General features: G+C 62.8%; 6 protein-coding genes across 7 annotated transcripts; 4 read left to right on the top strand and 2 right to left on the bottom strand.

Moving 5' to 3' along the window:
* Positions 1–148: 148 nt before the first annotated feature.
* LOC309443417 (protein mono-ADP-ribosyltransferase PARP3-like) lies at positions 149–902 on the top strand (the record flags this gene model as incomplete). The annotated part of the gene is given in 5 exon segments (XM_082060340.1): positions 149–259; positions 262–295; positions 298–329; positions 483–542; positions 801–902. Coding segments are annotated over 5 exon segments (339 nt in total).
* A 1,403-nt stretch (positions 903–2,305) lies between these two features.
* LOC309443156 (putative G-protein coupled receptor) lies at positions 2,306–3,541 on the top strand (the record flags this gene model as incomplete). The annotated part of the gene is made up of 1 exon (XM_082059870.1): positions 2,306–3,541. The coding sequence occupies one exon, from the start codon at positions 2,306–2,308 to the stop codon at positions 3,539–3,541; it is 1,236 nt and encodes a 411-aa protein (XP_081915996.1).
* A 1,572-nt stretch (positions 3,542–5,113) lies between these two features.
* On the bottom strand, positions 5,114–10,900 carry PCBP4 (poly(rC) binding protein 4). 2 transcript variants are annotated; one of them, XM_082060049.1, is made up of 13 exons: positions 10,746–10,900; positions 9,321–9,436; positions 8,992–9,015; positions 8,881–8,913; positions 8,496–8,612; positions 8,255–8,383; positions 7,885–8,013; positions 7,574–7,648; positions 7,360–7,404; positions 7,094–7,169; positions 6,652–6,704; positions 6,040–6,209; positions 5,114–5,701 (listed from the first exon to the last, which is right to left on the bottom strand). In XM_082060049.1, exons 2-13 carry the CDS (start codon positions 9,414–9,416, stop codon positions 5,386–5,388), a joined length of 1,263 nt encoding a protein of 420 aa, XP_081916175.1. In that variant the 5' UTR covers positions 9,417–9,436; positions 10,746–10,900; the 3' UTR covers positions 5,114–5,385. The 2 variants fall into 2 exon arrangements, with proteins under 2 accessions (XP_081916175.1, XP_081916176.1); XM_082060050.1 differs by having other exon boundaries at positions 8,496–8,607; positions 10,746–10,770.
* A 1,260-nt stretch (positions 10,901–12,160) lies between these two features.
* On the bottom strand, positions 12,161–14,708 carry ABHD14B (abhydrolase domain containing 14B; the record flags this gene model as incomplete). Its single annotated transcript, XM_082060079.1, has 4 exons — positions 12,161–12,504; positions 12,850–13,091; positions 13,265–13,668; positions 14,335–14,708. The coding sequence occupies 4 exons, from the start codon at positions 14,706–14,708 to the stop codon at positions 12,322–12,324; spliced, it is 1,203 nt and encodes a 400-aa protein (XP_081916205.1). The 3' UTR covers positions 12,161–12,321.
* Positions 14,709–14,904: 196 nt separating this feature from the next.
* ABHD14A (abhydrolase domain containing 14A) lies at positions 14,905–16,606 on the top strand. Its single transcript, XM_082060080.1, has 4 exons — positions 14,905–15,165; positions 15,312–15,427; positions 15,746–15,981; positions 16,243–16,606. Exons 1-4 carry the CDS (start codon positions 14,918–14,920, stop codon positions 16,423–16,425), a joined length of 783 nt encoding a protein of 260 aa, XP_081916206.1. The 5' UTR covers positions 14,905–14,917; the 3' UTR covers positions 16,426–16,606.
* A 194-nt stretch (positions 16,607–16,800) lies between these two features.
* On the top strand, positions 16,801–22,944 carry LOC309443312 (aminoacylase-1A-like). Its single transcript, XM_082060103.1, has 15 exons — positions 16,801–16,874; positions 18,219–18,351; positions 18,982–19,046; positions 19,638–19,742; positions 19,857–19,951; positions 20,139–20,215; positions 20,464–20,553; positions 20,796–20,852; positions 20,962–21,035; positions 21,137–21,186; positions 21,382–21,526; positions 21,610–21,678; positions 21,773–21,852; positions 22,131–22,191; positions 22,319–22,944. The coding sequence occupies exons 2-15, from the start codon at positions 18,243–18,245 to the stop codon at positions 22,481–22,483; spliced, it is 1,242 nt and encodes a 413-aa protein (XP_081916229.1). The 5' UTR covers positions 16,801–16,874; positions 18,219–18,242; the 3' UTR covers positions 22,484–22,944.
* The last annotated feature ends 1,346 nt before the right edge of the window (positions 22,945–24,290 follow it).

Below are 24,290 nucleotides of genomic sequence, written 5' to 3' on the forward strand. Positions count from 1 at the left end.
CTCTTCTGTTTAAAAGCGTTGCCCCTTGTCCTGTCACACATGCCCCAGTAGGAAGTCTTCATCCCGCTTGATGTGGTCAAGCCCAGGAGCCACAAAGCCACTGACGCTCTGGCTCCAGCAGCGTCGTCCCCTCCATGTCCCCAGCAGGATGGGCAGCTCTGCCTCCTGCTCGCACCACCCATCCCCACCGGCCCTCGAGCTGGCACAGAGCCTGCAGGTGCAGAAGGTGAAGGAGGAGGAAGAGGAGGAGGTTGCCCATTACCGGTTCAGATTTACGCTCTGCTGTCCTGCCAGCTCTCCTGCTGGACCCAGCTTCCCGGGAGTACCAGGTGCCACTTGTGCCATGATGCCCTGTGATTTGGCACAACAGTGCCAGGCCTGTGGGCACCCCAAAGGTCTCCACTCCCCCAGGGGGACTGTGGGCATTGCTGGCGTGGTTGCCTGTGGTGACACCGCTTTCCTGACCCCCCCGCCCCCAGAAGCTGATCCAAAACTACATGACACAGACTGGGCACAAACTCCGCATCTTTGACATCTGGCAGGTGGCCTGAGATGGTGAGATGAGAAGGAGGAGACAATTATCCCCATCCCGCAGTCGGGAAGCCCCATTTGCGCCCCAGGACAGCATTACGGCTCTGGGCTCCTCAACGCAGGGGGGTGGCCAGAAGCAAACAGGCATCTGCTCCCTGGCCCCTCCAGCCTGGCACTGGGGTTGGGCTGGAGGGGCTGGGTGGCAGTCCCCCACTCCCAGGCACCCATGTCTCCCTCGGTGGACAGCCCTTAGCTCTGCATCTTCCCAGGACAAGCGCTTCAAAGCCCATGACCACCTGGAGCACCAGCGCCTGCTCTGGTACAGTACCAGCGTGGCAATGGTGGCGGCTATCCTGAAGAGTTCAACCTAGCTGCCTTGCCCAGGGCTTAACTTCTGCTAAATTAATTATCTTAATGCAACACATGGGGACAGAGCTTGCTTTGACCATGAATAAAAGCACTGTGCCTTGCACTGAGCAGTGCTGGCTCTTTCCTGCCTGATGAGGTGGGTGGTGGTGGGTCCCCACAGGGACAGTGGCAGTGGGTCTGGAGGAGCTGCAGGTTGTTGTGACCACCCAACTCTGGCAGCCTTCAGGTGAAAGCTTGTGACTTTCCAAGCCAGGTGCCCTCGTCACCTTAGCAAGACACAAGACTCTTGCCTGTCACCATGGTGTCAGAGCTAGAGAGGACAAGAAAGATGTGCTGCCCTACCTAGGCATGGGGGAGCTCATCCATCCATCAATCCATCCATCCATCCATCCATCAATCCATTCATCTAGAGGGCAAGTGCCTGCTGCCCTACCCCAGCACAGTTCCCATGCCAAGCCCCTCTCTGTGCCCACGTGTGACCCCCAACACACATCTGAGTCCCTGGGGTGCTGGGGAAAGGCAACTGCCGACTGCGTTACCCCTATGCCCCATGGATGCCCCAGAGCATCCACAAGCCGGTGAGGAGGACCTGCCTATAGGTTTGTCCCCCTGTGCCCCTGGGGACCTCGGGGCTGGTGCAGTGGGTGGCCATGCTGGGGGGCACAGGGTTCAGGGATGCCGGTCCCCCCCTCCTGAGCCCCCACTGGCTGCTAGGACCCAGCAGCTGTCCCTGTGGGACCGCCACGAGTGCAGGCAGCGCCCGGGAGTGACAGCTGGTGCCATCCGCAGCTGGCGGGCAGCAGGCAAACAGGATGACGAATGGGTGACGGGCGGCGGGGAAGGGGGAGCGTGGCCTTGGACAGGGGCTGGCAGCCCCTGTTGTGCTGCAGGAGTGGTGGTGGTGAGAAGGACCCTGGAGAAGAAGGGAGCATCACCCACCCCCAGGAGCAAAGGTGAGCTGGGACTCATCCCAGGGTCCCCATGGCTGGATCAGGGATGGGGAAGGAGGTTTGTGCTGTCCCTCCCCAGGGTGGGATGGGGCAGGTGGTTTGTGCTGTCCCTCCCCAGGGTGTGCTGGGGCAGGGGGATGTGGTGTCAGCCTGGCACAGGTGCCCACAGGTGCCAGCATTGGGGTCAGCCCAATGCCAGCCCTGGGGAAGGCAGGGTGCTGTGACCTCACCGGGCACTTGTCCCTGCTCCGGCGTCTTGGAGGGGTTCAGATCATCTCCGGGTTTCTTTGTGGCTTTTATTTGTTTTGGTTCTTCTCCTTCACACCCTGTCCCCCTCCCCAACAGGCAAAGAGAAGACGATGGCCGTGTTTGTGGTGGATTTTCCCTCTAAGGCATGCAGGAGAAGAGCCCTTGCTGCCCAGGCACCAGATCTGCTGGCCTAGCCCTCAGAGGGGATGGCGAGCCCAACGGGGCTCAACACCACGGACAGCCCAGAGCTGCTTTCCGTCCCCGAGCCGTCCATCACCCAGGAGGTGGTGGGACTCCTCTGCATGGTCCTGCTCACCCTCACTGCCCTGGTGGCCAACACCCTTGTGATGGTCGTCATCCTCAAAACGCCCCTTCTCAGGAAGTTCATATTCGTCTGCCACCTCTGCGTGGTTGACCTCCTCTCTGCCATTTTCCTCATGCCCCTGGGGATCATCTCCAGCTCTTCCTGCTTCAACAGGGTGATCTACAGCATTGCCGAGTGCAAGGGCATGATATTCCTGAATGTCTGCTTCATCAGTGCCTCCATCCTCACCATCTCCATCATCAGCGTGGAACGGTACTACTATATCGTCCACCCCATGAGGTATGAGGTCAAGATGACCATCAGGCTGGCGGTGGCCGGAATGGTCTTCATTTGGGTCAAGTCTGTTCTCATCACTATCTTGGCAGTGGTGAGCTGGCCTCTAGGCAATGGGGCCACCAGTGCCAGCCGCTGCACAGTCTACTGGAGCCCTGGGGCCCACAAGAAGGCTTTTGTGATCATCTTCAGCATAGTTTGCTTTGTTCTGCCCACCGTCCTCATCTTTGCTGTCTACTGCAGTGTCTACCGCGTGGCCCGGATGGCATCCCTGCAGCATGTACCCGTGCCTGCACCAGCACAGGCAGCTGCACCGAGACACCGATCTGAATCCATTGCCAGCCACGTGACCATCATCACCACCAGGAACCTGCCACTGCCCAGGCTGACCTCAGAGCGCTTTCTGGGAAGCAACAAGGCCATCCTCACCTTGGTTCTCATTGTGGGGCAGTTCTTGTGCTGCTGGCTGCCTTTCTTTGCTTTCCACTTGCACTCCTCTGTTGCTGCTGGCACAGTGGGTGGTGGGCATGGGGAGATGGTGGTCACCTGGATTGCCTACTCCTCCTTCGCCATCAATCCCTTCTTCTATGGGCTCCTGAACCGCCAGATCCGGGAGGAGCTGGCCAGGCTCCGGCGCAGCTGTCTCAACCAGCCACTGGGCCAGGAGATCTGTCTTTCTGTCTCAGAGGCTTCTGTCCAGGAAAACTTCCTGCAGTTCCTCCAGAGAGCGACTTGCACACTGGAGATGCACACCAGCTGCATCAGCCCTAGACCCAGGAACAGGCTGGACCAGACCAAGGTGGGCTTCCCTATCCCAGGTCAAGCTCCTGAGGAGAGCAGCTGAGAAGCAGAAGGCCCTGTCCCACCATGCTGGGAACAGGATGGGGACACACGACCTGCCAGGGACCCACTGGACCTGCCTGGACCCAGCCACTTGGATGTGGAGAGGTCCTTGTTCAAGTTTTGCTTCTTCTCTGAGGTTAAGGTGGGAGATGGTTTCTCTTCAGATCTGGAGAAGTCTCATCTCCCTTCTGCAGGCTAGGTGAGGCTCTGGCCCCACCAGCACAGCCCAGTTCCATGGACAGGCTCTCCTTGGGACATGGGATGCCAAGGGGCTCCTACACAGGGGCAGAGGAGGGGACACCTCCATCTCTGTCACTCTACTGGGACTATTCTTGGCCAGTGGGGAGGACATGTCCCTTGCACCCTACCTAGGAGCAATGGCCCAGCTAACACCACTAACACCAGTAACACCAAGGTCCTGGGCACCCCGCTGAGCCTGGATGGGTGACGTGGAGCCCTCCATTCTTGGCTGTGTAACCCAAAACTAATACCTGGGTGAGGAGTCCCTGTCACCCATGGTACTTACCAGGGGGATGTCACTGCAGGGCTGACTCTGGCCGTATCTGGATTTTCCCAGCTGGTGTGGCTGCATGTGATGCCCATGGCCGTGCCCAGCAATGCCCCCTGTCCCCCCCAGCTGGCAGGGGCTGTCCCCTGGGCGGGGATGCTGGACGGTGGTCCGTACTGGGCTGTTGATGGCCACAGCTGCCCAGCTGAAGCCCAGCCAGAGGTGCCACATGCCAGCCAAACTGGGCATCTGGCCAGGGGTGCGCTGGGGTGGACACGGTGGCACAGGGCAGGGGGGGCGGGGCATGCGGTGTGCTCCTGGGCAATGACAGCCAGAGGGAACATGGGCCTGCTGTCCCCCTTTGGTGTCATTCTTCTGCAAGGCTTGGTGACCCTCCCATGGGGTCCCTAGTGCAAGAACAGGGACTGGACCCTGTTGGTGGCTGCTGGAGGGGGACATCACCCCCAGCCCACCCACAAAGGTCCCAGGGATGGTGCTGGCACAGTGCGTAGGAGACACCCCTGCCCCAGTAATAACTGGGCAGAACTGCCCCATGGCCTTTCAAACTGCCCCATGGCAGGGTGGCTCTGGGAAACACCCCAGAGAGACTGGGGCTGAGGGCCAGCACCCCCTTGGCCACAGAGACGCTGTTCCGGCCACCAGCCCATGTCCCCAGGAGCTGGGGCTGCCCCTGGTTGGGGGGGTGTTTCCACCCAGAGTGGGGGATATTCTTTTTTTCTTGTAAATTTTACCTTTTTATTAAACCATTGATAAGTTACAAAGGAGGAAAAAATATAGACTTATATATACAGCATTTCCAAGCCAGCAGGGACTGGCTCTTGGATGGGGTTTCTTGGAGGTGATTGGGGAGGGCCCCCCCACAGAGCCAGGGGAAAGGGGACCCCCAGAGAGACCAGGCAGCCCCTCATCTGGTGCGATCCAGCTTTTGGGTGCCAGCCAGAGGGTGGGCAGGGGTGGGACAGCAGGGTGGGCAGGGGGAGGGGCAGGAGGCAGGGGTCCCACACCAGCACTGGGTGAAGGGACCGCAGGCCATCAGGGACAGCCCCTCAACCAAAACCAGGGCATGTGGTCCCCGTGCAGGAAAATTGGGGAGGGGGGCACAGCACTGCTGGGCTGGGCAGCCGGCAGCAGAGCAGCCCTTTCCTCCAGTGGGCATCACTGCTGGGAAAACTCTTCCCTTCCCTGGGGTGAGGGGCAACAGGGTCCACCCCGGACATGGGGCCCCTGGCAGGGGCTGGGGGACAGGGTGGGTGGCAGGGGGGTGTCCCTGGCACCAGGTAACACCCTGGACCCCTTTGCCCACCCGCTGGTGGGGCTCAGTAGGGTGAGAACTTCTGCCGGTCGGCTTTCTTGGTGCCGTTGGCTGATGAGATCTTGGTCGTGTAGGTGTTGGTGCCACCATTGGGACCTGGCACAGAGGACGGGGACAGCGCCAGGAAGGACATCGGCTTGAGGCCAATGAAGTTGGAGAGAGAGATGGTGTAGGGGGTGCCAAGCAGGGCTGGGGGGGCTGGAGCAACGGTGGGCAGCACTGCGCCGGAGCCCGGAGTGAGGGGCTGGGAGAAGCCCATGCCGAGGTCCATGGAGCCAGGGCCCGGTGGCGCCTGGGAGGTAGATTTGGCTGTCTCTAAGCTGCAGAAGCAAGTGAGAAGGATGGGGTGGTGAGGACCATGGTCACAGAGTGGGTCCCCCACCTCAACCTGCCCATCTTAGGGTGCAGGGACATTGTGTCTCATCCCTTCTGGCACAGGTCTCCATGGGATATCCTCTCAGGAAGGCTAAAAAGCTGGGGCTCAAACCCCGTGGGGTCTTGATTCTAGCACCCACCATCTGAGGACCTCACATCACCCCCTGCTCACCCTTCCTGAGGATGCTGGGCTCGAGGTGTCCCCAAAATCTGCATTCAGGTGCTAAGGAGGTGCCACCCCTCACTAGCAGCCAGCATGTGTTTCCACCAGGCTGGCACCTACCAGGCTGTAATGAGGTACTGAGCCACAGTGATGCTGACGGGGGACCCTGTGATGGTCACATGCCGCTCACTGGAGCCCTCGGTCTGGTTCCCGATCTTGATGTGGGCACCTGACATCTGCCGGATCTCGCTGATCTTGCTGCCATGTCGGCCGATGATGCAGCCGATGAGCTGGAGGGACAAGGACTGGGGTGAGCTGGCAGCTGCCAGAGGAGCCTCAGCAAGCAGAGAGCTCCCAGGGGCTCACCCAGCCACCCTCTACACCTGGGAGGATTGGGTAAACTGAGGCAGGTACCAGGAGGGCAGGGCACTGCTTTCCTTGGGCAGACCTTGCTTTTTGGTCTCACCCAAGCCTCCCCTGGCTGGCATCGCTGGGCTGCCATATCCCAAGGCTTTTCCTTGGTGTTGGCCAAGCCCTTTCTCCCCCCTGTGCCTCAGTTTCCCTTTTCTTCCAGCTGCTTCTGCCCCAGCATCCCCTCCTGCTCCTGAACTCTGACGGTCGAGGCAGAGCTTCCCCTATGTGGTGCTGGCCCCTGCAAAGCGGCTGTGGGGTGGAACATTTGTGTAGGGGCAAGCTGTTGCCTCCCTCGCCATCTTTGGAACCCACACATACGTCATTGGGCACCAGGAACTCCTGGGAGCTGTTCTGGGAGCTGGTGTCCAGGCCTGGATGGAGAGACAGGGATGTTAGCAGTGGGGTGGTGGGTCTCCAGTAGCTCTGTGCCCCCACCCCAAGCCCATGCTGGGACAGTCAGTGGCCCTGGGGACAAACCTGAAGGATCTCTGGGGAGAGGCAGGGAGGATGGGACATAGGCATCAGTCATAACTGGGTGCCAGTGCTTCCCCACTGCAGGGTTGGGGGGGCTCTGGTGGGTGCAAGGACCCCAGGAAATCAAGGACAGGGTCATTTTGGGGGGCAGGTAGCCATGCTGGTGGGGGATTGGGATGGGAGAAGGTGCAGGGGATGGGGACACCCTCATCAGTGCCAGGTGGCTGGGTGGGTCAGGAGGGGCATCCCACAACCCCAGCCCTGGGGGGGCACGGAAGATGCTCACCTGGCACCATGGAGGGTGCGTGGCCCAGGGAGGTGAAGGGGAGCATGTGCCCTGACAGCTGCTGCAGCTTCGTCATCTGCCCGGGCAGCAGGAGGAGGAGGAAGGAGGTGTTAGGGGTGATGGCAGAGGGTCCCCTGTCCCTTGCTGGGGCCGGACACTGGCAGCCAGTGCCTTCCAGGCCGGGCACCCCCAGCAGCCCTTGTCCCAGAGGGCACAGCCCCAGTGCCCACAGGAGCAGTGCTGGGCAGCCAAAGGGACAGACTCACCTCTGCGGGAGAGACCCCACTGTACTGGCCCTGCATGGGGAAGCCCTGAAGGGGGAAGGAAGGTGGATCAGTGGGGGGACAGGCGGGGACCCCTCCCTCAGGCCACCCCTCTGGGGCAGGGAGGCCACCCTGAGCCCACTGGAGTCAGCCCTCACTGGCAGAGGTTGGCCTCCCCTGGCCACCCGATGTCCCCCAGGGGGCTGTGGCCCCTTACCTGGTTGGCAGAGAGCAGGATGGTGCCCAGGGAGAGGCCAGGGTGGTAGGGGATGGTGGCCCCCTTCGGAGGCGACTGGAGAGGGAGGGAAGGAGGTGGAGGGGATGAAAGATGATGTGAAATGCCCTTGCAGCCCCCCACGTCCCCAACAAGTTGGGCATGGCCCGCAGCACCACCTAGGCAGGGTGCTCTTAGGGGCTTCAGCATGGGGGGACCCTGGTGCCCAGGCCCATGTGGGCATGGGAGCCCCAGAGAGTGGTGGGGAAGCCAGTACATGCCCCCCAGGCCTGGGTAGGGGGCTCGGTGGGTACCTCCAGGATGACAGCGCAGATCTGCCTCACACAGTGGATGATGGTGTCTGGCACCCCTGAGACAGTGACAGCCCGTTCGGTGGAGTTGGGCAGCAGATCACCAGCCACCTGCACCTGCGCCCCGGTGCTCTGGGGGGGCAAAGGAAGATTCTGAGGTCCCTCAGCCACTCCCCACTGGGGCTCAGCACCTCACACCTCCCATCTCCTCCTGGGCCCCCAGGGACCTTTACAAGATGTGCAGGGCGATGCTCCACTCCTGCATCACCTGCATCACCTCCCACAGCTCCCATGGGACTGCAGCAGCACCCATGCCGGGGCCTCCACACCCCCCTAGGGGAAAAGGGGAGCTGAAACCCAGAGCACGCCTCACCTCCCGGATCTCCCGGATCTTAGCTCCTGCCTTGCCGATGAGCGAGCCACACTGGCTGGCTGGGATGACGAGGCGCAGCGTCACTGGCGATCTGCCCACTGCTGCCCCATCACTCCCTGCTCCCAGGTCCTGCGAGGTACCAGGGGGAAAAGTGGCATTGGACCCCCATGAGGCCCACCGGTGTGGGGTGAATGCTCCCAGCTCAGGGGGCACCCAGCAGAGGTGTCATGGGGCTGCCTACCTCCTCCAGCTTGAAGGCGATCATGGAGACGGCACGGAAGACGGCATCAGTGGAGCCGGTGATGGTGGTGATGCGCTCGGGGCAGGACCCCTCTGAGATGGTGATGCGTGCGCTGCTCTGGGGACAGTGTCACACCCCGTCAGGGGTGTTGTGGGACCTGAGCTCGATGTCCCCCCACACAGGGAAGGGGTCACCAGGGGTGGTCTCGATGCCTGCAGACCTAGGCTTTCCCCCTCCCACCTGCCCCAGGCAGCCTTCCCCGGGGTGCAGCCACAGCTTCCCAGGGGCCACAAACAAATGAGGGGGACAGGGTTGGGCACGTGGGAGCCATCAGGTGCTGGCAGGACAGGCAGCAGGTTCTGGCAACCCCCCAGCATGCCCTTACCTGCTCTCGTATCCTCTTAACCGTCTCTCCTTTCTGCGGGGAGAGGAACATGGTGGGTGGTCAGGTCCAGGGAAGCCTGGACCCAGCAGTGCCCTGGACCCCAAATCTTACCTTCCCGATGATGCTGCCAATTTCCTGCAAAGGCAGAGACGAGGGTGGCCCCGTCAGCAGGCAGCTCCCTGCCTGCCACATCCCTCCTCTGCCCACAGCCTGGTAGATGGGCAATCCCTGCCCTGTGGCCACTGGGACATTGGGTGGCTTGCTGGTGACACTAGGGCATGGGAACAGCCCCTCCCTGGCTTAGAACAGGGGAAGAAATACTGCTGGGGATGTGGTTACTGGAAGGATTGGGTCCCAAGCAGGGGAGGAAAACAGGGTGTGGCCCCCCACCCTGGGCATTGCTGACCCCCCGAGCAGCAACAAGCCCCCCCCGTTGTTACCTTGCCATGCATGAGCATGCGGAGGGTCAGGGTGATACTGAGCTCCGTGTCCTCAGGGCTGCCGCTCACACTGCTGGCTCCGTCCGGCGATGCCATGGCGGGAGGGCGAGCTGAGCCTGTGGGACACAGCAGTCTCCAGAAAGGGGGGAGGCCCCAGCTAACCCCCCCACAAAATCTGCAGCCTGAAAAGCACCATGGCTGGGAAGAGGGGAAATTGAGGCAAGGGCAGTATGCCCTCCTCCAGTGGGAAAGGCTTGTACAGCCCTGTGGTGCCCAGGGCGCCAGGCTGTGCAAGCCTTCCTCTTCCTCCTCCTCCCCCCTTCCCGTGTGCAAAGCCCCAGGGGAAACTGAGGCAACCTCCCTGATAGGGACCACCAGCCCTATATGAACCACAGCATGATGCCCAATGCATGATGCTGCTGCACTCTTTCCCCCCCCGAGCACCCCAGGGCCCCCCCTCAGACTCTGAGCCTGGGGGACGGGGGTGGCCAGGACCCCATGGTGCCAGCGTGGGGCCGGGAGGAGGACAATCGCCGTGTGTCTGGGCATGGGTGGGTGGCTGCGGCACCGCTGGCTCCCGGCGAGCCGGGTGATGCCAAGCGGCTTTGAAACAAAGCACCCGTGTTGGGGCTGGGGCCCGCGCCTGCGGGCATGGCGGGGGGGGCAGTTATTTTAGGTGCTGGCAGGACTCACCACTGCTACAGCACATCTCCTGCATCAGGGTAATGGGGCGGGGGGGGGGGGGGGCAGGTTGGTCATCTCTGCACCCCCAAATGCTACAGCTTGCACCACCGGGGTGGTTTGGACACCACCCCCCCCCCCGCCCCCCAAGTTACTGGGGGCTGGAAAAAGGGGGAAAGGCTGTGTGGAAGGGGGAGTATTCCTGTTTCTGATGGAGGGGGGAGAACGAAATGGGAAGCGGGGGGCGTGGTACCCCCCCTGTAACCCCCCTCCCTGCAGCCTCCGGAGCCGCGCGTGGTGCCGGCGGGGACGGGCAGCCTGCGGACCCCCGGGGGTGAACGGCAGCGGGGACCTGCCGGGGACAAAAGATCCCACCGGGGGAGAGAAGGACGAGGCTGGCAGTGGGGTGGGGGCAGGCGGCAGCGCACGGGTGTCCCCCCACTGCCACAGGCGATGTGGGGGTCCGCGGGCAGGGGGGTGCCTTACCCCAGGTGAGTCAGGCTGGTAGAGACACCAGAGGGCCCGGTGATGGGCACAGGCCACCTGCCCTGTCCCCGTCCCGTGGCTGGCATCGGGACAGCCACGAAACCGGGTACCGCCCGTCCTTCGGGCACCTTCGAGTGGCAACGGGAGGTGACGGGGGGGACAGGAGGAAGCCCCCACCCCGTCCCAAGGAGAACCTCCCTCCGCTCGCCCTCCCGGCCGCATGTCCCCGAGCCCCCCGGGAAGGGGGCTGGCGGGTACCTTTCCGTGCGCCTCGTCCCTCCGCCGCCGGCCACCCCGCTCAGTGCCACATTGTCCCCGGCGGCGCCCAGTGACACCCGGGGCAGGAACAATGAGCCGCTTGACAGGCCAGGGCCAGGCTGGCAGCCCCGGCCCCCACCCCGGTCCACGCCGGGGCCCCCCTCGCTCTTCCCCTCTCCCACATCCCTCCCTCCGGGATCCTATTACAGCGGATAAGAGACACTAAAAGGAACAATGCACCCTGGGTAAGGCCATCTGCCACCGCTGGGGACATTCCTGTCCCCCCCCTGCCCCCCCGCTTTGGCTCACACATCGCCCCTCTTTGTAATTGCGTTTTTTTTTCCTGGAAGCCGATCAGCTGGCAGGGCTCGAGGGCTCAAGGACACCGGAGCGGGCAGGGACAGGGTGGCTGGCACCTCAGGGCCCGCCGGCACCCAGGGGTGCTGCTAGGGGGGGAGCACCTGGAGGGTGAGGGGAGGGCAGAGGCACCCCTGTATGGAGGGGCTGGGACTGCAACAGGGTTGCAACACCTTGCTAAATTGGGTGAGGGGCAAGAGATGCTCAATCAGGGGACCTGCCAGGGCCAGACAGGGGACCTGCCAGGGCAGGGACCAGCTCCTGCACCCTTGGCACTGCCCCATGCCCCCACACAGGCATCCTGTGCCCACAGACAAGCGCCCCCTCCCCCCCCCCCTGGCCGCTACCTCCCCCACTAAATCCTCCTGGGCCCTGGCGTAAGCAGCTAAAGCCCAGGCAGGCTTGGGGAAGGGGGGGTGTCAGGGGGGCACCCCGCTGCTGGCTCCATCTGTGCCCCCAAGTGCCTGGCACAGCAGCGCTGAGGGGGAGGAGATGAGGTGGTGGGCAGGGGGCTTGTCCCCCTGTCTGTCCAGATGGGCATCTGTCAGGCCTCCCTGCCCGCCCCCCCATCTGTTCATAGCAGCCACTCATTCAGTAAATCCGCCCCCTGCCTTCCCAGGGCACTGGGCTGTGGCTGCCGTGGTCAGGAGCCTGCCGGGGCTGGCAAGTCCCCTTTAAGCCCCTGTGGATTACCCTGGACTTGATTGCCAGCCAGGAGGGGTGGGAGGAGGAAGAGAAGGATGAAGAGGAGGCTGGCAGGCCAGGGACACAGGTGTCACCAGTCCAGGAGACCTACCTGTGCCCAAACACAGTCCTGGGGCTCCCTGGGCACTGAGTCTCTCAGGGGTCCTACCAGAAGTGATGGGTGCGCTCCAGCAGCCTCGCAGCCAGCACTCTCCCACCCACAGGGCAGCATTGCCCAAATGTCCCGTCCCTTGGTGGTTGCATCTCCCCTGCTGTCACTCCCCCAAACTTGCATGGGATGGCAGCCACAGAGGAGGTGGGAATCAGGGAAGGAGGCAGAAAGGATGGAAAGAAGCAGGAGGAAGGTGGCAGGAAAGTGGTGGCAGAGCTTGCGGTTTTATTTGGTCCTAAGGGAGGCTGGGTGGGGACACCAGGCATGCAGCCGGGTTGGCGCAAGGGTGTGTGCACAGATGGAGGGGGGGTGAGCTGGCCACATCCCCCTGTCCTGTTGGCCCCTCCACATGTCCCATCCCACTCACTCCAGCTGCTGCAGGAAGCCCAGGAGCTCGTGGTGCCACTCATTGGGCTTGTCCAGGTAGCAGGCGTGTCCGGCGTCCTGTAGCACCAGCACCCGATGCTCGGGGAGGTGCCGCAGGTTGTTCAGGCTTGCCTGCCCCAGCTCTGTGTCCTGGTCCCCATATACGATCAGTGTGGGTGTCTGGAAAGGGGCAATAAATTCTGAGCCTGCCAATGGCACCCAGGCACCTGCTCCTCCTGGCAAGGGACACCCTGGGACTAGGATATGGAGAGGGGACACTTGCCCTTCTCCCCCACGCACCACAACAAAGGGAAACTGAGGTTCAAACTCAGGAGTCTCCTACTGTCCCCTTTCCCTCCTGTTACCCCATGGTCACGTTCCTTCACCATCATGTTTCCCTTTTCCAGTCGGAATGGGTTTTCTGGCCTGTTTGGCCTTTCCCCTGCTCAACCATGGTGCCAGGGTCCCCTTCTCACTGCCCCCTCTGTGTTCCCTGACCTCCCTCAATGTCCCTTCAGGCCATACTTTGATTTGGGCGTACTGCTCCGCCGCGAACTTCTCGGTGCAGATGGGTGCCACGGGCACATATGCCTTGAGCAGCTGGTTGTGCTGGAAGAGGAAGGGCAGGGAGTACATGCCGCTGAGCGATGGGCTGATCACCACAGCTGGACCCAGGCACAGAGCCTCCAAAACAGCTTTCAGGAAAGCTCCTGGTGCCAGCTGGCCCACGGGCGCTGGGGCCACAGCATCCTTCGAGCGCCCCAGTCCTGAGCCGTGGGAGACAGAAGTTGCCCTGTCAAGTTCCCTGCCTCCTCGTGACCAGGAGAAGCCAGCACAGCAGGATGCCAGGGTCGCAACCCTGGCATCACAAACCCAAGTGACTGTGTCGGCTTCCCCGTGGCCACCACCTCGCTCTGGAGCTGTGCTCTTCACATCTTACCCGGCAAGTCAATAGCCACAGCTCGGTAGCCGTTTTCAGCCAGCGTGGCAAGTGTCCGCAGCTGAAGCCAGGTGTCGGAGGAGAAGCGGATGCCGTGCAGGAGCAGGACGCTCAGCTTTGGTGCCCGCTGGGCCGGCTCGGCTCGGCGGTAGAACAGGGTTTGGCCTTCCACCGTGACGGTGCTCTCGGTGAGCTGCAGGGCGGCCATGCCAGGGGGTCGGGCTAGTGCCGGCCGCGCCTCGCCTCCCGCTCCGTGCCGCAGCGCGGGGCCGGGGCGCCGTGTCTCGGGTCCGAAGGCCGGTGGGGCGCAGAAGGGGGAAGCAGCTGCTCGTTTCCTGGCCGCAAGGTCCCTCCTCCTTTCCCCATCGGCCGAGGTACTCGGAGGTGACAACTTTCTGACACGCCTACCGCACAGAACACGGAACATGGGTTTTCATGCATTGTCTGTTCATTGTATCTTACTCTAGGCATCCCAGAACGGAGAAGTTAATACGTATAAGGCAATTAAGCATGCGCATTAGAATCAAAGGTCAAATTGTGATTTATGCAAAATAGGGGGCTGTCTTCTAATACTTATAGTTAGCTGATCGGTCAGTACTTAACTTTCCCTTTTCCTTATCATAAGCGCGCACATTTTTGCAAGGATAGGCTTGTTGCACCACTTGCACATTTTTGTAAAGACGGGGGATAGTCGCTTGTTTCAGAACCGAGCCCCGCCGAGCGCTACCCGAGAGCTAGCCGAGCCGAGCCGAGCTCAGCCGAGCGCTTCCCGAGCCCCGCCGAGCGCTACCCGAGAGCTAGCCGAGCCGAGCCGAGCTCAGCCGAGAGCTTCCCGAGCCCCGCCGAGCGCTACCCGAGAGCTAGCCGAGCGTTGCCGAGCGTTGCCGAGCCCCGCCGAGCGCTACCCGAGAGCTAGCCGAGCGTTGCCGAGCGTTGCCGAGCCCCGCCGAGCGCTACCCGAGAGCTAGCCGAGCGTTGCCGAGCGTTGCCGAGCGTTGCCGAGCGTTGCCGAGCCCCGCCGAGCGCTACCCGAGCGTTGCCGAGCGTTGCCGAGCCCCGCCGAGCGCTACCCGAGAGCTAGCGGAGCCACAGCCGAGCTCAGCCGAGCGCTTGCCGAGCCGAGCCGAGCCGAGCCGAGCTGAGGAGAAAGCTCCAGCCGAGCCCTAGCCGAGCCAGCTGAGCTCTGCCGAGAGTCCCCGAGCCCCGCTGAGCTCTGCCGAGCCTGGCCAAGGCCCAAACGGGCCCTGCGAAACCGGAGCTCCCCTCCCGGCAGCGTCCGTTCTCTCCCGAGGCCTCGGCTCGGTGGGGCCGTGCCGACCGCTCGGTGCGGCGGGCAGGACCCCGGCTGACAGCCCTCGGGGCCTGCAGCGCTGCGGCCTCCCGCCAGGCGGAGCCTGGGGCCGCCGCTGCGGCGCCGTGCGGGCCGGGGCCAGGGGCGCCGCATGTCCCGGCTGGAGCTGAGGGGCGGCGGGGCCGGCGGCCGGAGCCAGCAGGAGCTCGGGAGCCCGGGGCCGAGTGGGGCTGGCAGCACGGGGTGCGAGGGTCGCAGGCCGGAGCTGAGGAGAGCACCGTGATCTGGGGCCTGCCCCCCAGCAGTGGGTTTGGGGCTGCCAGCCCCCTTGCTGCCATTTTGCTTCTCCGGGAGGAACAGAGATGCTGCTTGCCCGCAGTCACCTGGGGCTCCTGCTCCTCGGGGCGCTCCTCACCCTTGCCCTCTACCTCCTGCTCCCGGCTGCCCAGCATGGGCAGCGCTTGGCAGGTGCCCAGCCTGCCGGGGGAAAGCGGGACCAGCGGGTGACCAACATCACCATGCGGACAGGAATGGTCGCGGGAGAGCCCCCAGTCTTCTACAGGGAGGCTTCCGCAGGGCCCCAGGCCGGCAGCACCGCCAGCCTTGGGAGGTGGGTCAGCCCTCTGGCTCCCAGGGTGGAGGAAGGTGTGGGTGACAGTCCCTGGGGACCTGGCCCCGCCAGCCGTCGTGGCTGCTGGACATCTGCAGCAGTGGCATGTTCCCTGACCCCTTTCCTGCCTGTCTTCCCTATTGTAGGCCTGACGTCCTGTTCCTGCACGGCCAGGCGTTCACCTCCAAGACCTGGGAGGCCTTGGGCACACTGGCACTGCTCGCTGGAGAAGGCTACCATGCAGTTGCAATAGATCTGCCCGGTAGGACTCTGACACTGTGCTTAAGTTGATCTTTTTGGGGAGCTCTGGTCCCCCATCCAACAGTGGGCTCTGAACCTCTTTAAGGAGCTAGCAGTGGTCCCTGGGGCAGTGTGCATGGGACCCTGGGGTGTTGACCTCCATGGCCACCCAAACCCTTTTGGCTGGGGCTGGCTCGGTCCAGCTGGCATGTGGCTACTGCTGGGGCTTAATCAAGTGGCTGTCTTTTGCCAAGCTGGCTGAGCCTTGTGAGGAGAGACCATTGCAGGCTGTGCAATCCCCCCTGCCCTATGTCACTGTGTACCCTCTGCCCTGTGCCAGGCCATGGTGATTCACCTCCAGCGGAGACAGTGGCCACGGAGCAGGGCCGCGTGGCCTTTCTGGACCATGTTCTCCAGGAGCTGGGCATGCGGAGGCCCATTCTTGTCAGCCCCTCCATGAGCGGCCGCTTTGCCCTGCCCTTCCTCCTGGCATGGGGTGACCGGCTGGCTGGCTTTGTGCCCGTGGCACCCGTGGGCACCAAGGACTACACTGCTGAGCAGTACCGGCGTGTCCAGGTGAGGTGGGTTGTTGGGCTCCTGAGGGGTCCCTGGGCTCTGGTGAGCTTCGTGGACCAGCACCCAGGGTGCTGGGTAGCATGAAAGTGTGGTGGCATGGAGGGCGACCCTGTTTTGGGGTGAGTGAGGGGGATTTATGGCTGATAGGGAGGCTTTGCAGCCCCCCATAGTGGTGGATGGAGATGGGCACAGCCCAGAAGCGTGGTGGTGACCATTTCCCCATCTGATAACTGCTCTGATTTTCTCTCTCCTCTTACGAAGACACCCACCCTGATCCTCTACGGTGACCGTGACACAAGTCTGGGTCCCCAGGCCCTGCAGAGCCTCCGGCACCTCCCCAGGCACCGCGTGGCTGTGGTGCCTGACGCTGGCCATGCCTGCTACCTGGACAAGCCAGAGAACTTTCACCAGGCCCTGCTGGGCTTCCTGCGCCAGCTGAAGTGACAGCCACCTCATCCCCTGCCGAGCGGAGGACAGGGGGCCAGGGTGTCCCGAGGGACTGGAAGGCACAGGTGGCTGGCGTGAGCGGTGCCATTCTCTTTTGGGGTGGCAGAGGGTGGGGACGGAGTGTGTCCCTTGCTGGCGGGACAGGGTGTTGCCTGTCACGAGGCCAATAAACTGATGCTGCTCCGGTTTCTGCGTGTGTTCCCAAGCGCCGCGGGGCCCCCTCGGCTCCAGCCCCATCCCACTGCCTCTGGTGCAGGGCAGGAGGGTGCCTGCCCGTCCCCGCTGTGCCCCCTGCCCGTCCCTTACCTTTAGCCCATCCCGTGCCCGCCGCTCCTCCCCTGCCCGCCCCTGCCCACCTCCTGCCCGCTGCCGGCTCCGGGGCGGGGCGGAGCGGCGCCGAGCGGGCGGAGCGGGGCCGGGCGGGCGCCGGCGGCAGCAGCGCGGAGGTAGGGCCGGGGCGCGGGGCCCGGGGAGCGGGGTCGGGCCGGCGGCGCCCGGCAGCCCGCGGGGTGTGCTCTGGTGCTTCCGCCCCCCGCGAGCCCGCGCCCCCCGCCACGGTACCGTGCACCTCCCCGTACCCCCCTGCACCCCTGACCACAGTAACCTGCACCCCCCCTTCAGCTTAGCACCCCTCCACCACCCCCCTGCACCCCTAGCCACGGTAACCTGAGCGTCCTTGTACCCCCTTTCACCCTCCCTCTACTCCCCTGCACCCCTAACCATGGTACTCTGCACCCCTGAACTCTTTTGCACTGCTGATCATGGTATCTTGCACTCCCAAGCACCCCCAACCATGGTATCCAGCACCGCTCTGCCTTCTTTCCTGTGCTACCCCTGCACCCCAATAATGCAAGCACTGCACCCCTAAACACGGTATCCTGCCCTTCCCTTCCCCCACTGCCCCCCTAACCACAGTACCCCTGCATCCCTAGCCATGGTACTGTGCACTCCCCACACCCCTAACCGCGGTACCCCTGCACCCTACCCGTGCCACTTTGCACCCCTAGCCACGGAACCCCCCTGCATGCCCAGCCACAGTCCCCTTGCGCCCATCTTGTACGCTCTCTGCACCCCCTGCTCCCATACCCCCCAGTGTTCCCCTTGATCTGATCCCTCCTGTACCCCGCAGCACCCTGTATCCTCATGCTCCCCTAGCCACCCAGCACCCCTCAAACACACAGTAGCCATCACCCTCCTGTACCCCCCAAGCCCCTCTGTCCTCTGTAAGCACCTGATCACCCTTTACCACCCCCCATTTCCTTGCACCCTCAGCACCTTTCCTTGCATCTCTTCTGCAACCCCTAAGCAGGCAGTGTCCCCCTTTCCTTACCTGTACCCCCTTACACCAGCATCCTGCCTTCCCTGCCTGCACCCCCAGACCTGTAACCACCAGGTAATCCCAACTACCACGTGTCCCTGCCCCTTACACCCTTCTTCCCCCTATAGCCCACTTCCCCACCTTGTTACCCCCCTTTCCTCCCTACTAGCCCTCTACACCCCAGCTGGCCCTTCCCTGGATCTCACCCCACACCTGGGCATCACAGCTTGCCCTGGCACCACGTTTGGGGCAGGAACATGTGCTTTGGGGTGAGGATGAAAGGATGATATGGGGCACATACCCCATCTACCCCCGTACCCAAGTTGGGGGTACCTCTGTAGTGGCAGCATGCCAGGACTCACGCTAAGGAGACCTTTGCCTCATCCCGCCTCAGTTTCTGTGACAACTGAGCTTGCCAGTGGACTTTGGAGGGATTGGTGGGTGATTAACCATCTTCCTGCTCTTCCCTTAGAGCTTTGCAACCCTGGGTCCTGCCATGGCACCCGGGAAGACTGGGAAGAGCACGGGGGCCTTGGAGGACCCCTCAGTTACGCTTTTCCGGGAGTACCTGAGGATCGACACTGTCCACCCCAAACCTGACTACGGTGAGGATGGGGAGGGACAGGATGGGGAGCCATGTGAGGAACTGGCAACACAGCTTTGCAGCTCTGGTCTTTGGACCTGGATGCCCGAGTCCTTGGCCAGGGCTGTTTTGATTGTGGTGTTAAGGAGCAAACACCTTTGTGCCTTATCTCTACCAGTGTCTTTGACTGGGACAGGGACGTCTCTGCACCCAGAGCTGCCTTTTCTTCCTCCAACCCCTTGCTCCGGGGGCCACCCCTTTCCACAGTGCCCTGGCTCTGGGACAGATGCTTGTAGCAACCCAGTGTAGATCTCCTTCTGTTAATGTTTCCATCTTCCCACTAAAGTACATTGAGATTTCTTTATTGGTGAGGAGCTCCTACATCTCCTATGGATGACCGTCCCCCCTGAACTCGCCCCATTCAATTCTTATTTTTTCATGTTCCCCTAGTCCTCGCCCCAAAGGGGTGGTGACAAGCTGCTTCTGTCCCTGCTCCTGACCACTACTTGTGCCCAGAACCTCCATCACCTGCTGTCTCTGGTCACCTCTTTCCTTGGCCTGAGAGCCCCGGAGAGCCTTGGGGTCCCCGGGTGTAGCAGTGAGAGGTGAGGGAGATCCTGACGTAACTCTGGGCATCCCTGCTCCTCCTCAGATGCAGCCATCCAGTTTCTGGAGCGCATTGGCACAGACCTGGGCTTGACCTGCCAGAAAGTGGAGGTGAGCGAGGCAAGGCGTGGGCCTCAGTTCACCCACCCATCCATCCATCCATGCATCCATCCATCCCTCCCTCCGTCCCTCCCTCCCTCCCTCCGTGTCTGAGTCCTTAGTGACCGGGCTGTTCCCCTGTCACTGCCCCAGAGCTGGGCAGGAGTGAATCCCCTCTGCCTGTAATCCTCTGCTGACCTGAGCCCTTCATTAAGCTGGTATTTGGGCTGATCTCCGCTGACCTTTGTGGCTGCCTGTGCTATGATTAGCCGGGGACCTGGCAGGGTCATGTTGGCTGGGGACTTCTGTCCTGCTGGGCACCAGCTGTTCCAGGGGAGTCCTCGGCACAGGGGGAAGACAGTGGATTTGTCTCCTGTCCTCCGTCTGGGTTGCAGCCAGGAGCTGGCACCCGCGCTCAGGCTGGCCCTGGGGTGCAGGCATGCCTGCTTCTGCTGCCTGCCCTCTCCTAGTGGAGGAAGGGGTGACTTGCCAGGTGGCATCAAGAAACTTTTCCCAGGCTGGTGTTTTTTGGCTCCAGCTGGCTGGTCACAGCCCCTCTGTCCTCAGATGGGACCCCAGTGACATGCTGCCCTTGCTCCACAGGTGTGCCAGGGCTACGTGGTGCTGATCCTGACCTGGCCAGGCACCAACCCCCACCTGCGCTCCATCCTCCTCAACTCCCACACAGATGTCGTGCCCGTCTTCGAGGTGCTGGGACAGGGCGAGGGGTGGGATGGGGATGGTGGGAAGACAGGGGGTGGCAGGCGAAGAGGAGTTGGTGCCTGCCATGCTCCTGTGCCATCATGGCCGCTGTCCCCACAGGAGCACTGGACCTACCCACCCTTGGAGGCTGTGAAGGACTCACAAGGCAACATCTATGCCCGGGGTGCCCAGGACATGAAGTGTGTCTCCATCCAGTGAGTGGAGGGCTCTGCGCCCACTGGGAAGGGAAGGAATGGGGATACCTCTGAGTGATGCAGGACAGGATGCCACCGTGCCTAGGCTCCCTGGGGCTGAGGGTGCCACCACTTGACCTCCCGGGGTAGCTCAGCACACACCAGCCCCTCTCCTCTGTGATACCCAGGCATCACCTTCTCTCTGCAGGTACCTCGAGGCCATCCGAAGGCTGAAGGCAGAGGAAAAAAGTTTTGCCCGCACCATACACCTCACCTTTGTGCCTGGTGAGTCCCCAGAGTGTCCCCTCTCACAGGGACAGGAGGGGCTGGCAGCTGGGTGATGCGCAGGAGTTCCCTGTGGTGTGCCAGCCTCTCCAGATTTGGAGCTCATGTAGCTTGAAGCTGGAAGAGTTTCCATGTCCAAGGACATTGGGTGCACTGGTGGCACCCAGGCTGGCATGGAAGGAGGGCCAGGGTGCAGGGGGCCGGAGGATGCCGCAGTTCCTTCCTCCATGCAAGGCTCTCCCCCACAGATGAGGAGGTGGGTGGCCACAAGGGCATGGAGGTGTTCGTGCAGCGTCCCGAGTTCCGAGCACTCAACGTGGGCTTTGCCCTGGACGAGGGTGAGTGGTGGCAGAGCTGGAACAAGGACGTGTCCCCTCTTGGCTTGCACCCCTCTGCCTGTTGGCATCATCCCCTGGGCACTGGTACCCAGCATGGCCTCCAGGGACACCCTCGGGGGCTCCTTCCCCCGAGCAGTGACGCACCCAGTGCCAGCCTGGAGGGGAGATGCTGCCAGGGCAGAGCAAGAGGAGGCACGTCATGGCATTCCTGTGCCCTGACCCCCCGGCTTTGCCCACTACAGGCCTGGCCAGCCCATCTGACACCTTCAGTGTCTTCTATGGCGAGAAGAGCCCGTGGTGTGAGTAGCTGCGTGCCCACCACCCCCTCCCTGGCTCCGCTGTGTGCTGGGGCACTGGTGCTGCCCCTGGCTTTCTGCTCAACATCTCCCTCTCCCCCCGCGGCCGCAGGGATAAAGGTGAAGTGCATGGGCAGCCCTGGGCATGGGTCTCGCTTCATCAGCAACACGGCAGCCGAGAAGATGGTAAGAGAGGGAGGTACTCACTGTGCACCCCCCTGCCCACCCTGGGACTGCCAGGTGCCCCTTTATAGGGCTGCTCCTCATCCCTGCCCTTCCCTCCCCAGCACAAAGTCATCAACTCCTTCCTGGCCTTCAGGGAGAGTGAGAGGCAGAGGTAGGAGACAGGCAGCGGGATGGTGGTGGCTTCAGTTCAGTCTGTGGAAGGGGCCCTTGGCATCCCAAGCCAGGCTCTGATCTGGTGCTGCTGCCCTGTGCCTCAGTTTCCCCATTTGGGGGTGGCGGCGGAGTGGGAGAGCACTCCTCCTCCTCCCCGGGTAGCAGAGGGTGACTTTCCCTTGTGTCCTCCGAGGCTCAAGTCCGACTCAAGCCTGACCCTAGGGGACGTCACCTCTCTAAACCTGACCATACTGGAGGGGGGCGTCTCCTTCAATGTGGTGCCCTCTGAGATGGCAGTTGGCTTTGACATCCGCATCCCCCCCACCGTGGACCTGAAGGTGGGTGTCACACCGGCCCCGCCCAGAAGGGGAGTGGGTTGGGGGGTACCCCGCTCACACCCCTCCTCTTGTCTCTACCTCAGGCCTTTGAGGAGCAGGTGGCTGCGTGGTGCCGTGATGCTGGGGACGGTGTCACCTATGAGTTTTTCCAGGTGAAGGATCTTGGCCACTTGAGCACATCATGCCCATCCCTCCCCTGCCGTGTGCCCACCCCCTTGTCCCTCACCTGCCCTCTTCCTCCGTCAGAAATGCATGGACCAAAACGTCACCTCCACTGAGGAGTCGGACCCGTGGTGGAAAGCCTTCAGTGGGGCCTGCAGGGACATGTAAGTAGTGTCCCAAGGAAGTGCAGGACCCTGGCGGGGTCATTCTCTGCTGGGAGCCAGAGGGTTCCCAGGAGTCTTGGGTCATGGCAGGGTTTATAGGAGGAGATGCTCTATGCCGTGCTAGGGCATCTTCTCCTGTCCCCCTAAAAGGGATGGGATTCAGCATCCTGCAGGTGTCAGGGACCTTCCTGGCATGGTCACTTTCCCCACAGGGTGGCAGGGGGACAGGGGACCTGGTTGCCTTGCTGCCCATGCTGACGCAGGTTCTTGCTTGTCAGGAAGCTGCAGCTCAAGCTTGAGATCTTCCCAGCTGCCACTGACAGCCGCTTCATCCGAGCAGTGAGTGCAATGCCAGTGCCCCCATGGGTCGCCCACCTGGGGTGGGATCTGCAGCCCCCAGCAGGAGAAATGCCAGAGCAGAGGGGGGCATGTGGGGGACCTCATCCTCTACCCTCCCCATCCCCAGGTAGGACACCCTGCTATCGGCTTCTCGCCCATGAACCGCACTCCGGTGCTGCTTCATGACCACAACGAGTTCCTCAACGAGCAAGTCTTCCTGCGGGGCATCGACATCTACGCCCGGCTCCTGCCTGCCCTGGCGTCAGTGCCCCCGCTGCCCACTGAGGGCTGAGAGCCTGGTGAGGGGCAGGACAGGGTGCCAAGCAGCAGGACACGAGGCTTTACAAGGAGAGCAGGGGTGGGCACAGCAAACACCAGCCAGTGTGCCGGTACCAAGATGGTACCATCCCACGTTGGCTGCACTCAGGGCTGGCGTGATGGTGACACTTGTGCTGAGTGTCCTGGCTGTGCCATCAAAATCTGGGTCCCAACCGCCCCCTGGAGGTTGTGCCCATCTTGCCCAGGTGCCACCAGAGGCCCATGCTTGGGTGCCTCCTGCCTTTCCCGGTGTCAGCAGTGCCTGCCCCTGTCCCTGTGCCACCTCTGGCTGTGCTGGCTGTGGGGTGAGGGGCTGGCTGGTGCCCCTCTCTGCCCGCTCACGCCTTGTCCTGCCTCCCTTCCCGCCTGCCTGGGGAGCTGGGGCCAGTGCCACCCATCCTTGCTGTGCACATCAATAAATCTCCTTGATAAGCAGGGCCAGGAGCAGGCGCTCTGTCTATCTCTCTGTCTGTGGCACTGCCCAGGGGCATCTCGGGGAGTTCAGGCACTGCAGATTTCCTCAGCACAGTGGGATCTGCTGGGGTGCTCTCTGGGGTTTGTGAGGCTGGGGGATGGTGCTGCGGGGAGGGTCCTGTCTGGGCAGGCTGTGGGGCAGCTCCTTGGGAGCCTCCGCTCCAGATCAGCTTTGAGGTGCCAGCAGGGCACAAGAGCAGCCAGTGGTTCTGGGCTTCATCCTGCTCCCTACACCAGCGCCTGCTGCGGTGCTGCTCCCCCAAACCCTCGGGTCCAGGCAGGCAGTGTGCGGGTCTGGGCAGGTAGCTGCCGCTTATCTGCCAGAGCTGCCCGCGGGCTGCATCTCCTCCTTGCTCTTACCCCACCCTGTACTGCTCCCCAGGACCTAGGGGTGCTGGATCTGTCCCAGAGCCACCCTGTGCCACCTGTCCCTGAGGTCTTCCCTGGGGAACCAGGGCAAGAGCCAGCCAAGGGCTCTAAGCCAAATTGGGGTGGTTTTACCCCGGGAGGGGGGGAGGGGGAGGTGCAGAGCTGCTCCATTACGAAAGGTTGGAGGTGAGCCAAGGCCCCCACATTGTCCTGCCCTCCATTTTAATTAATAAAGCAGCTTCCACCCTGGGGATCTGGGGGTGGTGAAGCTGCCCCCATGCCGGTCTGAGAGCAGGGACGAGACTGGTGGGAAACCTGTATGGGTTCTCTGATGTCTCAAAGGGCCGTGTTCCTTGCCCCTGCAGCCCTGGAGGAGGATGGCACGGGCATGGTGTGGGTGCCATGGGGTCTTGCTGCCTGGAGCTCCTGCTCTGGGTGCGGGTGAGCAGCCACCTTTGCAGTCAGACAGTGGTGGGTTCCTGCTGCCCTGTCCCCTGCCCTGTGGGTGCACCGAGGCTGTGTGCAGCACCCCATGCTCCACTTGATCCTGCTCAGCCCCCTTGCCCAATTGCCCTGGTGTCCCCAGCTTGTCTGGCTGCTGAGATGGGACCCGGGAGCCAGGTGCTTATTGGTGCTTGGAGATCACCCCACACTGAGTGTCCTTTTCAGGGGACACATCTGCTTGCCCTTTCCTACCCCTCCAGGAGGGCAAGGCTGGGGGTCCCCACCTTGCTCCCCATCTTCAGAGATGAGCTGAAGGGGCTGGTGGAGTTACCTCGCGGGGTGGGGGGCGGGGGGGGGCTGCAGCAAAACCTACACCGCTGGTGGCAGGCGACAATTTGGGGGCATCCCGAGCTCTCGGCCCCCCACTCGGGGGCTGGGGCCGGCCCGCCCCTCACGACACCCCCCGCACACCCCCGCCGTCCCGGAGGATGGGG

Source organism: Streptopelia decaocto, assembly GCF_964273445.1.
Source record: "Streptopelia decaocto genome assembly, chromosome: 8".
NCBI classification, from domain to species: domain Eukaryota; kingdom Metazoa; phylum Chordata; class Aves; order Columbiformes; family Columbidae; genus Streptopelia; species Streptopelia decaocto.